At 52.0% G+C, this 15,920-nt stretch overlaps 1 protein-coding gene across 2 annotated transcripts in view; it reads right to left on the bottom strand.

Annotated features, from left to right (window-relative positions):
• Positions 1-15,264, bottom strand: part of LOC138286717 (zinc finger protein 436-like) — a 112,436-nt gene extending 97,172 nt beyond the window's left edge. For both annotated transcript variants that reach the window (XM_069227230.1, XM_069227228.1), the window contains exons 1-3: positions 14,967-15,264; positions 5,261-5,387; positions 627-737 (exon numbers count right to left, since the gene is read on the bottom strand). In XM_069227230.1, the coding sequence (XP_069083331.1) occupies positions 627-737; positions 5,261-5,387; positions 14,967-15,008 (280 nt within the window). In that variant the 5' untranslated portion in view covers positions 15,009-15,264. The remainder of the gene's footprint in view (positions 1-626; positions 738-5,260; positions 5,388-14,966) is intronic.
• Positions 15,265-15,920: the final 656 nt, after the last annotated feature.

Genomic DNA, 15,920 nt, shown 5'->3' on the forward strand with positions numbered 1-15,920 from the left:
AAGGTGACTGTGTGCCCTTTTGGCTTGAGCAAACTGTTTGATTCGGGCTTTAGTTTCCAGGAGGTTCTTGCTCGCTTTGAAATGCTAACACATCCTGGGCCTGATTCAGATCTCAGCAGATTACTCTGTTGCAACAGTGACGGATATCCTGTCTGCCAAAATCTATATACCATTGCTTTCCGTTGCAAAGGAGTAACCCCTCTGCCAAGATCTAAATCAGGCCCTCGCTCCACGGAAAGAGTGGGATTCCATGACTCTTGCTGTAGGATACTTTTTAAAAGGAGCTGAAAGATGTCAGCATCAAATCTACCGATTACACGTTATAAGAATAACTCCGCAGACAGTGAAGGTTATGACGAGCCGGAATAAAATGTGATAGGTTATTGATATACACAGTTCATTGTGTTTTTGTGAAATACGTGTTATTCACAAGCCTCTGCCCACTCTGTGATGTTAACCGGAACACCATATAGTTTCAAAGCATTCTCTGCGTCTTCTAACACCTCCGTAAAGAGCTCTGCTGTCTAGGTCCATACTACAAGAAACTGTTAATAGATAAATAACTGTGGAAACAATTGCAACTCATCTTTTCCCTCTCAAAGATCACTTCCTGGTTCCATACTCACTCGAGCACGTGGTGACACTGCTGCGGATCTCCAAGTCCTGATGCTCCATTGACAACAGATCATCCTTTTCTTTTGGTCTTAATGAAAAGATGGAGGTAGCAATCAAAGGACCTATTGTGGGGCGTAAAGCAAGTTAAAAGTCATTAACTGTAACAAATACAATACGGAAACACCATTATCCTGAAAGAATATTATCACTAGATCAATCAGTTCTAATCCTTATGCAAGGCAGAGGTTTAAAGATGGTCTCTATAGGTATACGGCACTGATCGTGTCTAGGCCAGCTCGATTAGCAAAGGATCCAGATCCCCACCAGTGACACCACAGATAATTGTATTTTCAGGGCATGGAGCCCAGAGGCAAAGCTTTGGTCAATACAAATGCTGAACTCATTGTCTTAACAGCTCTTTGAAAGCCAGCAGGCCATCATTTAAATATCCGTGTCCTGCAGCTCAGGGGGCAACTGAGGCCTTAAGACTCTGGTATGAATTTGTGAAAAGACTGTGGTGGCTACATTTTTAGGCCCCGTTTTGCCCCACCGCCAAGAGAACGAAACACAACAATATCTTTGTATCAAAAGTTATATTATTAATATTGTTCTTGCCAGAAACATATGATGCAAAGTAACGAAAAGCAAGCGTGTCAATACAAAACAAAGGACACTTGGGAGAGGCAATAAGAAACATCGATAATTTCTATATGTCACCTTATTAATATGTACTGGATAACTACATGTAAACAAGTCCCAAACTGCAAGAGAGTGCATTGTAACGCCCACCATGATTGCATTAAATGCATATATCCTCAAACCATTTTGTAGTCTGTTGGTTATTTGACATAATTGGTTCGGCTAAAATTATTAATCAGTTTCATTGAATTCTACCACAAACACCATCAGTCAAAAAGCTAACTCAAATTTCAATTTTTGCATAATTGGATTGTCAAACTCCTTACGTCGAGTCATTTTTATGATACTATGTGTTCAGTGTGGAGTATATGCTGTCTAGCATCTTCAATGAACATCCCATCCAAATCCAAAATAGTTTTCATAAGTTGTGAACAAGTTCACCAGCGAAGGAAATCTATTCAGAACGGTTTTCCACCTAATTACCCAACCACCCAGTAAAGTATTTTTTATACCGAGCACAACATTTAGTACATTTGTCTCTACAGCCTTGGAAATGGCTAGAGGTGCTTCCAATTCACCCAAGATGGAGTAAAATGGTAGGCCAAACTCCACGCATATGCCTTGGAGATTTTGTATAAACATTGAAACAGCTAGAATAAAATCAAGCTCAACTGATAATGCGGATGCCAGAATTTCCTCTGTCTGTTGGGATTGACCCTTACATTTGGAATGTGTACACCAACCACTAGTATTTACCGAGTGAGGGCACTTTTGCATGACGTAAGGAGCACACTGCCAATACAAGATGTCAGCAGACGTGCATTACACACCGGAGCAGGTTTCAATGAGCTGGTATCACAGCACACTATGCACTGATGCGCTCCCTGGCCACCAACATTTGTTGTGCTCAGGGGTGCAAATCTGGTGTTTTGGATCTGTGCAGGTTCCTCAGCAGTTCCTGTGCAGAGGCTGTTGGCCTCATCTTGATCAATTGGCAAGTTCCTTATGTGCTGATCATATTCCAAATAACTAATACATGTGACTGCGCGTGGAAGTATGTGACTATCAATCAAATTGCTTTAGCATAATTTACAAAGGCTTAAATGACAATCCTACCCTTCCACCAAGGAAGCACATTAGTCTGCATTGTTTAAGAAATATATGTCCTATTGTGGCTGGTTTAAATCCTATCCTCCTTACAGTGTGTTCCATCCCATCACAGTTTAAGGGTACTTTTATTAAATTAAGTGTCTGCGTGTGTAGTGTTGTGTGTAGTGTGTAGTGTGCGTGTGTGCCTATCTGTCTTTGCCCATACAGGTCCAGACATGAGGGGCTAAGAGGCCTCTCACCCAGTCCCATATAATGGAATCCCTATGTGATCTGATCATGGATTAGGTCACAAAGAAACTTTAACCACATTTGAACCAATTCTCATGTGAAGATCAGATCAAAGGACTGGCCAACTCTATATAGCAGCACCCTCAGCCTCTTCCTAACTTAACAGTAACTCCTCCTTCCTGCCCCATCCTCTCTGGCTCCTACTACGCTGCTCAGTATGATCTGATGGACCTCTCCTCCAGCTCTCATCTTGCCGTTACCATCACCTCAGCCTATCACCAAGTGAGTCAGCCCCCTTCAGCTCTCAGGTCTGAAGCCACAACTGAACCTACACACAAACAGAAGACTCGTCCCTATGGGAGCTGTAGTATAGCATATATGAGTCATACTGGAGGTTTCCGACCCAGAGACACACGTTTTACTTTGGAGTGTGATTCAGTCCTTAGTGACATATGTTGGGATAAAAGTGACAAGCTGTGCCTAGTGAGGCACTTCTTCCAGAGATCACAAGCACCATCCAATGCGTTTCTGTTTTAGGGTGTTTATGATGGTGTAACCCATCCATCAAACTCTAAACCAGACCCTTAACTTCCTTAGGACTCACCACTGGGCCCCCAACACAAAACTACATTTGTGACGAGGGCGTTGAGCCACCAGGGCCTCAGTAGATATTCACTGTCAGCTGCACATTGCCTCACACCACTGACACAGCAAGCAGCTCAGTGGGCCCATCCTCGTGACTGCTGGTTCCAGCACCCCACTACAATACTGATCTGTTCCCTGCTCACTCACCCCTGAAGAAGTGCGATGTAATCACAGGTGAATACGGGGCAAACGTCACAAGCAGTTCTCAACACACCTTGGTTTTTACTGGTACAAATGCCTCATTTTTAGGATATCAGCCCCCCAGAAGTGTTTGAAAACCCCATAAGAGAAGTACTGAGGGGTTTGTGGGTGTGATGAATGTCCACCATTCCATTTTTGCCCAGGCTAAAATTACTGAACACCACGGGCTTATTATGTATAGGGTGCACTTTCCCTATTTGCACCAGGGCGCTTCTTAAAACAGGTGTGCCACGCACGCCACGCCAAACAAAAAAGGAAGGTGCACTTTACTAGGTTGAATGTGCTGCCCTCAGGTCAGCGTCAAACTTGTGCTGCACTGGGGGCAGTGCACAGTGCATTCAAGTGAAATTGATGGGCTCTCACCATTGTAACAAACATTGGCACAAAACAAAAGCAGACATTGCCACAGAACAAAACGACTGTGTGCTGATATGCTCCATGTGAAAAAGCAGTTTGTTATCACTCACAGTGAGCGAGAGAGAGATAGAATTTAAATAAAAACAAGGTCATGGTTAAAGCCAGACCTAACTAGGGGCCCAGCTCTTAAAGTAAGTTACAAAAGTGCACTCATGGTATATGTCTTTGCATTAGTGCAGGTTCACCTATTTCATGAATTCACAAGAATTTACAGAAGTAGGCCAGGAAATTGTACTCCTATAAAATGTCTGTGAACTGTATTTTAGCACGAGCAAATATGCATGTGTAGATTTGCTCATGCATATAGCTGTTGAGCGTTCACTTTCTTTCCAATCACGTTTCTCCCAACCCTGTAAGAAGTTTTACTTCTGCCCTCGAGAGGAAAAAAATCCAGCCTTTCTCAGTATGGGAAAAAAATGGACAAGAGCTGGTGAAAACCCTTCAAACATGCAAGTTAGTAGGTTTGCACAGATTAAAATGGCATTCCAACCCTGAAACTTTTGCTTACCACTACCTCCAGACCCAGTATGTAGATCTACAGAAAGGTGTCAAAGAAAGGAAATTGCTAGTATTTAAGCCATATTATAGAATTAGCCATGGCATAACCAGGGAGCTAATATAGAGCTCTTCTATAATGAGATTGGTGCCATCATTTGTTGCCGCACTACATGATACCAAAGGGACAGTGGTTCCAGTAAAAAAAAGAATGGGCAAGTAGATTTATGAAGCAGCCTGTCCTATGGACAAGTAAATTCCACACCTCTGTCAAGGCTCCCTGCATTCTGCACAGAGCACTTCACAACAAGAGCCTTGTAGACTATTTAGATCATCCTCAGCTTACTGTCTAACTGTTGCAAAAAGTCTCAGTTCAAGATGGGGAGGTGGTTCAGTTGCCTAAATGGCCCCTAAACTTTGGAACAGAAAAGCCCTGAAAACTTTGTTATTCAAGAGTTAGCCCTCTGCCACTCCGCTGGAGTATGGCTAAGGGTCGCATTGGTTCTAGCGCTGGGTGGTCTCCGGGTAGCCATGTGCTTTATAAGTTCTGCAGAATAGAACAGAAGTCGGAAGTTTTCTAGGGATGGTAAATTTTATGCCCGTTTTACTCAGAATCTCACATCACTTAATGAACCCCTTGAACGATCAACCAAATCGTTGTAGACGTGGAGTGGGAATGACTGTCACCAGTCTGCCTTCCAAGCCAAAAAGGATGACATGTTAGGGGGAAAGGGTTCCCTCTGAACAACACTGATCAGCACAAATCTGAATGCCCTGTGTCACCAGTGAACATGTCATGTTGAGAAAGCCAAGTATAGTTGAAAAAGCCTGGGTAGCACTTGATCTGACCACCCATTTAAACATAATAAATGGAAGTATTTATAACATAAAGACAGACAGTGGACATTACCCAGGGAACTGAAGGCTTGGTGTATGTCCTGCATCACATTTCTGTAAAGTTCTTTCTGCCACTGGTGTAAGAGTTTCCACTCCTCTTCTGAGAAACATGCAGCAACATCATAAAATGTAAATGGAACCTGCAACAGTAAACATGAAAACACCAATTTAATAATTGCAGAAAAAGTGACATTTGTTAAGGAACCCAGGTAGCAGGATTCATCTGTACAGTGACACAGGTGTGACGAGTGAGGCCTCTATTGTTCTGTGTACGATGTGCGGGCAGTGTATATAAGGGACCATTGCTAAGTTAAGAAGTGTATGTTGTCACAGTGTTTGATCTGTCCGAGGGCCCTAACAGGAGTCAATTGGAGGCACCAATAGAAGGTCATGTGGGCTAAGGGAGGTCATTAACTCCTGCTTTTGTGGAGAACATGCATGCACCTGTACACTGCTAACCAACCTGCATGTGCACACAGTGATTTTCACAATGCTGATGAATGTGCGGAGAAAGGGCCACGTCATGGAAGGACAGGGTGATGTACTCAAGAAATAACCCCAATAAGGTGAAAAAATAAACGCTCCACTGGTGGTGACGTAGACCACACAGGAAGCAGAGCAATGCTTGTGACGCAGAGGAAGAAAGAGTACTGGCCTGAGAGAGGCTGTTGCACTCCAACAAAAAAGCTTTCTTCACAGAGAGGTAGGAGGTCAGGCCTTAGTTGGAGATGGGTTTAACAGTTTAGGATTTTAATGCTTCCAAAATAATTCTTGAGTGGGTGGGCAGCAAATGTAGAGATCTTAGCACCAGCACAATGTGCGATGTGTGTGCTCTTAAAGATGCCACAAATGATACTCGTAGCTAGATTTAGACTGAGCGGAAGCAAATGGAAGAGCTTTTCCCCAGGGACCAGAAAGATCAAATTAGCATCAACCATGATAATATATAGGGTGTGATCGAGGACAGAAAGATCTTATTAAGGATGTGTAGTTCAGTAAAAGCAGGTGTGAGCAACTTTCGTAGCCACCACCTCCAAAGATCAGGTGTGATCTAACAGGACAGGAACGCTGCACACCACTTTAGAGGGTGCAGGTGGTGGACCAGTCACTTCCCGGCCACACAGGAACATTCCACTCTATTGCCCGGCAAGGTGAGTGGAATATCTGTCTTTGATGAATTTAACTTTGGCTGCTTGCAGAACCTGCAAAGCCTGGGGTTCAGGATCTTCCCCCAGAACACCATACTGACGCCCAACTTAGCATAGACACCATCAACACAGCTGGGTGATGCCCAGAACCTCTGAGCTCAGGTAATCCACCGACCTCAGCTTCCCAAGTAGCATGGACAACAGGCACACCGTGCCCAGCGTTCAGGGGCTAGCTCTCACTTAGGCTGTTGTGTATCTACTGCTCACAGATCCTGCTAATAATGGACACGGACCGAACTTCAGGAAATCGATGACCTTCCACTACCAGATGGATGATGAAAACTTGTGTCAAGGTACCAGTAACCTGGGCAGGTAAATGTGACAAGGAAAATAATAAGCTGAGTTTCATGAACATATGTATAAAAGCGGGCCCCTACATGAGCAGTAAAGGCTCAAAAGAAAAAAGGGAAAGAGTGAATCCTTTTGGAACCAGCTTGGGGCTTGTTGTTTAGAGAAAACAGTGTGAACGGTCACAGCCTGAACTCTTGCAGTGAAGACGATTTGATCAAATCATGAACTTTTCCAGACAAACCCAACTCCATTAGGGTGTTAAACAGGATATTACGATTGATTCTTGTTAAAAGTGGCCGACAGATCTAAAAGGACAGGGAGCTGGCCTTCGCACAGCCTCCAAGGTATACAATACCATAAATTTTGTGCTGTGTGCAAACTGAAAACCAGCAAATGTTAGTACTTGAGACAAATCAACTTTTCTTCCATCAGCCTGCCCAAGTGGTGAAAGGGAAGGAGACAGAGAAGGAGAAATATTTGTATTAAGTGACATTCTTGCCCAGTGCTTTCTCGATCATCAATTTCCTCAGATCCAAAAAATCCCCTGAGCTGCTGAAAAGGGAGATTAAGCTCCATCCCCTGGTAAGGAGAAGCAACTTCATCATCGAGCTGGACAGGGGCCTCTGAAGGTGTGTGATGGGGTGACTACTGTTTATAACTTGTACTAATTGGTTGTCTGTACAGCATCAAATCAAATCAAAAACATTTATAAAGCGTGCGACTCACCCGTGAGGGTCTCAAGGCGCTAGGGGGAGGGGGTTACTGCTGCTCGAAGAGCCAGGTCTTGAGTTGCCTCCGGAATGCGAGGTGGTCCTGAGGTTGGTGGGGAGGGAATTCCATGTTCTGGCCGCCAGGTAGGAGAAGGATTTCCCACCTGCCGTGGTGCAGCGGATGCGAGGGACGGCGGCGAGTGCGAGGTTGGCGGAGCGAAGTTGACTGGTGGGCGTGTAGAAACTGAGACGACGGTTGAGGTATTCGGGTCCCTTTTTGTGGAGGGCTTTGAGTGCGTGGGTGAGGAGCCGGAAGGTGATCTTTTTGTTGACGGGAAGCCAGTGCAGGTGTCTCAGGTGGGCGGAGATGTGGCTGTTGCAGGGTATGTCGAGGACGAGGCGGGCGGAGGTGTTTTGTATTCGCTGCAGACGTTTCAGGAGTTCAGCGGTGGTTCCTGCGTACAGGGTGTTACCGTAGTCCAGGCGGCTTGTGACGAGGGCGTGGGTCACAGTCTTTCTGGTGTTGGCGGGGATCCAACGGAAGATCTTTCGGAGCATGCCGAGGGTGAGGAAGCAGGAAGATGATACGGCATTGACTTGTTTGGTCATGGTGAGAAGTGGGTCCAGGATGAATCCGAGGTTGCGTGCGTGGTCTGAGGGGGTTGGTGCGGTGCCAAGGGCCGTGGGCCACCAGGAGTCGTCCCAGGCGGACGGGGTGTTTCTGAGGATGAGGACTTCCGTTTTGTCGGAGTTCAGTTTCAGACGGCTGAGTTTCATCCATTCTGCAACGTCTTTCATTCCATCTTGCAGGTTGGTCTTGGCGCTGGTGGGGTCCTTGGTGAGGGAAAGTATCAGCTGAGTGTCGTCGGCATAGGAGGTGATGTTGATGTTGTGTTTGCGTACGATGTCGGCGATGGGGGCTCATGTAGACATTGAAGAGAGTCGGGCTGAGCGAGGAGCCTTGTGGGACGCCGCAGATGATCTCGGTGGGGTCTGAGCGGAACGGTGGGAGGTAGACTCTTTGCGAGCGGTTGGAGAGGAAGGAGGTGATCCAGTCCAGGGCCTGTCCTTGGATGCCGGTGGAGCGGAGGCGAGATATTAGGGTTAGGTGGCAGACGGTGTCGAAGGCAGCCGAGAGGTCGAGGAGGACGAGGGAGACTGTTTCTCCGTTGTCCATCAGAGTTCTGATGTCGTCTGTGACTGAGATGAGGGCGGTTTCTGTGCTGTGATTGGCTCGGAATCCGGACTGAGAGGGGTCGAGTAGGTTGTTGTCTTCAAGGAAGTTGGTAAGTTGCTTGTTGACGGTCTTCTCTATGACTTTGGCTGGGAAGGGGAGGAGCGAGATGGGGCGGAAGTTCTTCAGGTCGCTGGGGTCCGCCGTAGGTTTCTTCAGTAGGGCGTTGACTTCTGCGTGTTTCCAGCTTTCGGGGAAGGTGGCAGACGCAAACGAGCTGTTGATGATGGTCTGGAGATGCGGATCGATGATGTCGTCGGCTTTGTTGAAGATGAAGTGTGGGCAGTGGTCCAAGGGAGCACCGGAGTGGATGGAGTTCATAGTAGCTTTGGTCTCTTCTGTGCTGATGTGAGTCCAGGCGTTGAGGGTGATGGCTGGGGTTGAAAGTTCTGTGGTGGTTGGCTGGGTCTGGTGTCCAAAGCTGTCGTGAAGGTCGGTGATCTTACGATGGAAGAAGGTGGCGAGGGAGCTGCAGAGGTCTTGTGAGGGCGTGATGGCGTTAGGATTGGAGAGCTCTTTGACAATGTTGAAGAGTTCTTTGCTGTTGTGAGTGTTCTTGTCCAGTCTGTCTGTGAAGGAAGTTCTTTTGGTGGCGCGGATCAGTTGGTGGTGTTCGCTGGTGGCGTTTTTGAGGGCAGACATGTTTTCTGCGGTGTGGTCCTTGCGCCAGGCTTTCTCGAGGGTGCAGCAGTTTTTTTTAGATTCCTTGAGGGTGTCTGTGAACCAAAGTGGTTTCCTGGTGTTGGTCTGTCTTCGGAGGCGTCTGGGGGGTGCGAGGTTGTCTGCGCAGTTGGTGATCCAATGTGTGAGGCTGAGGGCTGCGTCGTTGGAGAAGGTGGGTTGGTTGTCGCTGAGAGTGGAGAGAAGCTGTTCCGCTGGGATTTTGTTCCAACGTCTGCGTGGGATGGGTTGTGTGCGGAGGTGGCGAGTCTCGAGTCGGAAGGTGAAGTGGACACATATGTGGTCAGTCCAGTGTATAACAGAGGAGTGGCTGAAGGATACGTGGTTGCTGACGGAGAAGATGGGGGTCGAGCGTGTGTCCGGCGATGTGGGTGGGGGTGTTCGCCAGTTGCTTGAGACCGAGGTTGGCGAGGTTGTCGAGCAGGGAGGTGGTGTTGGGGTCGTTGTTCTGTTCCAGGTGGAAGTTGAGGTCACCGAGGAGGATGTAGTCCGGCGAGGCAAGGGCGTGCTGGGAGATGAAGTCAGTGATAGAGACGCTGAAGAGGGCGCGTGGTCCAGGGGGTCTGTAGATGAGAGATCCTCTGAGGGTGGTCCTGGGGTTGATGTGGATCTGGAAGTGCAGGTGTTCGGCGGCGAGGGGGGTGTCTTCGGTGGAGGTGGTGACGTTGATGGAGTCCTTGAAGACGATGACGATTCCTCCACCGACTTGGTTGGTGCGGTCTCTCCTGGAGATCTTGGAGCCGTTGGGGATGGCTATGGCGATGTCGGGGGCCGAAGAGGCGTTCATCCAGGTCTCAGTGATGAAGGCAACGTCCGGTGGAGTCCAGGAGGTCCCATAGTTCAATGGCGTGCTTGTGGACGGAGCGTGCAGTGATCAGGATGCATTTAAGGTGGTTGTTGGCGCGTGGGCTGGCGGGCGGGTTGGTTTCGCGGTGGAAGGTGAGTTTGCAGGTGAGGCATGCAAAGGGTCCATGGGTGCGTTTAGGGTTGGCTTGGAAGCAGGTACTGGAGCGCCCCGGGTTGAGGGCATGGAGGGTGTTGGGGTCGTAGCGGTGCTGAGGGCCAGGGGTCGTGGCGCTGGGCGCGGTCCAGGCGCAGACGGGCTTGCCTTCGGCGGCCGCCATGAGAAGGAGGAGGGGTCAGCTGGGGGCGGGAGGGGGGCGACGAATGGGAGCGGGCCGAGCAGGGGGGGGGGGGAAGAAGAGGGTGGAGGGGGGGCAGGTAGAGGGGAGGGGAAAGAAGATAGGGGAGGGGGGAATACAGAGGAGGAGGGGAGTCAGGAAGAACAGAAGAGGAGAAGAGAGAAGAGTCAAGAAGAAGAGGAGAAGAGTCAAGAGAGAAGAGTCAAGAAGAGTCATGTAGAAGAGGAGAGACCTGAGAAGCAGAGGGGAAGCGTCTAGAAGATGAGGAGAGGCCACAGAGGAAGAAAAGGAACACGCAGAGAAAAGTACAGAAGAGGAGAAGAACACGCAGGTTGGGGTTCAGAGGAGAAAGAAGAACACAGATGAATTAAGAGCATGCAGGTCGGGGTGCAGAGGAGAAAGAAGAACACAGATGAAGAGCAAAGGAGGAAGAGAACGAGGTGAGGAAGAGGAGAAATGAAGAACACAGAAGAAGAACACAGATGAAGAAAGAAGAAAGAACACGCAGGTCGGGGTGCAGAGGAGAAAGAAGAACACAGATGAGGAGCAAAGCAGGAAGAGAACGCGGTGAGGAAGAGGAGAAATGAAGAACACAGATGAAGAAAGAACACGCAGGTCGGGGTGCAGAGGAGAAAGAAGAACACAGATGAAGAGCAAAGCAGGAAGAGAACGCGGTGAGGAAGAGGAGTGGGGCCGAGGAAGAGCAGAACACGCAGCAAGTGGGCTGCAGAAGAGGAGCAGAGAGCGAAGGGAAATGGACAGCAGAGGTGTGGAGAGAGGTTGGAGGAGAGAGCGGAAGGCAGAAGACAGAGGTACAGGAAATAGAGAGGTGAGTGGCGCGGGGCTGGGCAGGGGGAGTACTTACTGTTTTAGCAGGTCTTGCTGGGAGGTGTCAGGAGCCTGGGCTGGTGGAGCTGCAGCGGCAGGGGGAGCGACCTACCCATTGGTTCTTGTGCAGACAGTTTGCTCAAGGTAAAATTAGCAGCTTCTGGGACAGTTTATGAAACATTAAGGGCCTCCTTACGACCCTGGCAGTCTTTAGACCACCAGGGTTGTAGTGGCGGTTTGACCGTAGTCAGAGCGGTGGTCCTTCCGCTTTGGCGGCAGTCAGAACGCCACATTACAACCCTGGATGTTGTGCCATGTTGGACCGCCATCACCGCCAGTCTTTCTCCACAAGAGGGACTGGCGGTGCTGGTGGTCCTAATCCTCCATGGCAGCGCTGCAAGCAGTCTAGCCCTGGGTATTATAATCCCCTCTCTGCCAGCTTTTACATGGCGGTAGCTCTGCCATGTAAAGGCTGGCAGAGACGGGGTGCCTGGGGCCCCTGCACTACCCATGCGCTTGGTATAGGCAGTGCAAGGGCCCCCATGTACAGCCCCATTGCGCTTTCCACTGCATGAACTATGGGCAGTGGAAAGCACGACGGGTGCTGCTGCGCCCACCACAGCGCCACATTGGCACTGGCTCAATTACAATGTTACGGCTCTGTTCACCGCAGGTTTGGCGGGTGGAAACTGGCACTGCGGAGAACTCCATGTAGGGACAACGTGTTCTGGCCTCACAGGCGATATGATGGCAGTATGAGTTTGACGGGCGGTCTCTGCCGCCCACGAAACTCATAATGAGGGCCATAGTCTCAATGTTCAGTACAAGTTAATGGGTCGGGCTTAACAATTAAACTAACATTGCTTGAGAAAATGATGGGGGCTAACAAGTGCAGGTCTCGAAAATTCTACTTGCCCACTTTCTATGGTGAGTCATATTTTATCAGGCTACGCTATTGTGATGAAAAGTTTAGTCTATTTAATCAAATAAAAGAGTTTTTTGTACGGCAGAAATGCTGAGCTCACATATTTGAAGGTATACACGCACATCTGGCATCATTGCTCTTATCGTCCGTGAGATATATTGTGTTACTGCACTGACTGTTATAAATATTGTATGTTTTCAATTATACTGTATCATATGTTATGTATTGAAACTTGTGCCAGTTTTGTGTACAGGGTGATGTGTATCCTCAGCCACGTACCCAGCACCCCTCCCCTTCCTACATTATTGTAAAATCCAATTAAAAGATGTTTAAAAAAATAAACACACTGTAAAGAGCCCAGCAGAGCTTTTCAAAGCTACCAGCTTATGGGAAATCATTAACCTGTGGCTCTGGTCTCTCGGACAGCTTCGCCCATCACGCAGCTCAACGCCAAGAGCACGACCTGGAATCACTCCCCACGCGGGGTCAACATAGAGCCCGCGCCCATTCAGCCGCTCCCCGCGCATCGTGTCAAGTGTAGACAACGCTTCAGCAACCAAGAGGCGCACCGAGCCCGGCGCAACCACTGCAATGACACAACTCACGCAGGAGGGTCAGGGAGAGGGAGCGCCATGGCTGGGGGCAGCGGGGCTCCCTGGGAGGTGGGGTGCCGGGACAAGAGGGGGGCAGATCCCAGCACCCCCCCCCTGACAGTGATGCAGGCCCCGTGGCTGGTACAGGAGTCCCTCGTGCTGTGCGTCTTGTGGAGAATGAATTCCGCCCCGCGCTCCTCCTGGCTCTGTGAAGACTGAGCTCTGCCCCCTCCCCCCGGCTCTGTGAGGACTGAGCTCTGCCCCCTCCCCCCGGCTCTGTGAGGACTGAGCTCTGCCCCCTCCCCCCGGCTCTGTGAGGACTGAGCTCTGCCCCCTACCCCCGGCTCTGTGAGGACTGAGCTCTGCCCCCTCCCCCCGGCTCTGTGAGGACTGAGCTCTGCCCCCTCCCCCCGGCTCTGTGAGGACTGAGCTCTGCCCCCTCCCTCTGGCTCTGTGAGGACTGAGCTCTGCCCCCTCCCCCCGGCTCTGTGAGGACTGAGCTCTGCCCCCTCCCCCCGGCTCTGTGAGGACTGAGCTCTGCCCCCTCCCCCCGGCTCTGTGAGGACTGAGCTCTGCCCCCTCCCCCCGGCTCTGTGAGGACTGAGCTCTGCCCCCTCCCCCCGGCTCTGTGAGGACTGAGCTCTGCCCCCTCCCTCTGGCTCTGAGGACTGAGCTCTGCCCCCGGCTCTGTGAGGACTGAGCTCTGCCCCCTCCCCCGGACTGAGCTCTGCCCCCTCCCCCCGGCTCTGTGAGGACTGAGCTCTGCCCCCTCCCCCCGGCTCTGTGAGGACTGAGCTCTGCCCCCTCCCCCCGGCTCTGTGAGGACTGAGCTCTGCCCCCTCCCCCCGGCTCTGTGAGGACTGAGCTCTGCCCCCTCCCCCCGGCTCTGTGAGGACTGAGCTCTGCCCCCTCCCTCTGGCTCTGAGGACTGAGCTCTGCCCCCGGCTCTGTGAGGACTGAGCTCTGCCCCCTCCCCCCGGCTCTGTGAGGACTGAGCTCTGCCCCCTCCCCCCGGCTCTGTGAGGACTGAGCTCTGCCCCCTCCCCCCGGCTCTGTGAGGACTGAGCTCTGCCCCCCTCCCCCGGCTCTGTGAGGACTGAGCTCTGCCCCCTCCCTCTGGCTCTGAGGACTGAGCTCTGCCCCCTCCCCCCGGCTCTGTGAGGACTGAGCTCTGCCCCCCCTCCCCCCGGCTCTGTGAGGACTGAGCTCTGCCCCCTCCCCCCGGCTCTGTGAGGACTGAGCTCTGCCCCCTCCCCCCGGCTCTGTGAGGACTGAGCTCTGCCCCCTCCCCCCGGCTCTGTGAGGACTGAGCTCTGCCCCCTCCCTCTGGCTCTGAGGACTGAGCTCTGCCCCCGGCTCTGTGAGGACTGAGCTCTGCCCCCTCCCCCGGACTGAGCTCTGCCCCCTCCCCCCGGCTCTGTGAGGACTGAGCTCTGCCCCCTCCCCCCGGCTCTGTGAGGACTGAGCTCTGCCCCCTCCCCCCGGCTCTGTGAGGACTGAGCTCTGCCCCCTCCCCCCGGCTCTGTGAGGACTGAGCTCTGCCCCCTCCCTCTGGCTCTGAGGACTGAGCTCTGCCCCCGGCTCTGTGAGGACTGAGCTCTGCCCCCTCCCCCCGGCTCTGTGAGGACTGAGCTCTGCCCCCTCCCCCCGGCTCTGTGAGGACTGAGCTCTGCCCCCTCCCTCTGGCTCTGAGGACTGAGCTCTGCCCCCGGCTCTGTGAGGACTGAGCTCTGCCCCCTCCCCCCGGCTCTGTGAGGACTGAGCTCTGCCCCCTCCCCCCGGCTCTGTGAGGACTGAGCTCTGCCCCCTCCCCCCGGCTCTGTGAGGACTGAGCTCTGCCCCCCTCCCCCCGGCTCTGTGAGGACTGAGCTCTGCCCCCTCCCTCTGGCTCTGAGGACTGAGCTCTGCCCCCTCCCCCCGGCTCTGTGAGGACTGAGCTCTGCCCCCCCTCCCCCCGGCTCTGTGAGGACTGAGCTCCGGAGGGTGAGCTGCAGATGCTCCGACCAGTTCAGAAAGTAAACGGGACTGAACCTCGGTCCCGTGCGCGGACTCCAGGGCCCTGAGGTGTAAACAGCGCCCGCAGCGTCGCCTCCCCATCCCCGCTCACCTCGGCCGGGCCCTGTGGGGACATCTCCCTCCTGGATCTCATTCTCCCGCTGCAGACGGAGGTGGAGGCGTGCGACGCCCGGAGTCAGCCGGGTCGGTGCGGACTCAGTCACACACAGCGCCCTCCCGCATCCCAGGCGCTCGGTGCAGGGGTGAGAGGGCAGGCTCCTCCACCGGGACGTGACACGACTGAGCATGCGCAGACAGAGAACCGTGAGACTGGGCATGCGCATAAACGGGTCGCACCACCAACTGAGCATGCCCACAGACAACAGGGAGACTGGGCATGCGCATAGATGAGACACACCACCAACTGAGCATGCCCACAGACAACAGGGAGACTGGGCACGCGCACAGCTGGGGCACACCATAGCTAAGCACGCGCACAGATAGAACACACCAAGGCTGACCATGCGCATAGATGAGCCACTCCAAGCCCAAACCTTCCGCCTGGAGGACCTTCGACGACGACTGAGCCTGCGCGTACATAGGTCACAACAGCACGGATGAAGCGTGCGCACGGGAAAGTACGACGCATGCGCAAACCGGAATTAGAACACCACGCATGCGCAGAGAGGACCGCACCTACCACCTCTCTCCATGCTCCTTTCCGGAGGAGAAGGTAGAAGCTGTAGAGGTGGCTGACATGCTCTAACGTGGGGAGGGAGCAGAGACTGCAGAGCATAAGTGCAAGGGACTGCTGCACAGCTGCAACAGAGAACCTGAGCTGCAGCACCCCCTCCCCCAGAAGGGAAGGGAGAGGCTTCAATCCTCATCAGTAGATGCTTTCCACGCTCCACTATTTATAGGGACCACACCCCCCCCACTCTGCTTCTTATTATTGTCATTGATGGACGCAGAAGGCGGAGGCCTGAGTCCTGCCCCCACAGCAACAGCCCCGGGTCTCCATGGCAGCGGCAGCAGAGCTTCCAGCCCATGAGGCTCAGAGGCAGCA

This window comes from Pleurodeles waltl, chromosome 3_2 (genome assembly GCF_031143425.1).
Source record: "Pleurodeles waltl isolate 20211129_DDA chromosome 3_2, aPleWal1.hap1.20221129, whole genome shotgun sequence".
Lineage (NCBI taxonomy): Eukaryota > Metazoa > Chordata > Amphibia > Caudata > Salamandridae > Pleurodeles > Pleurodeles waltl.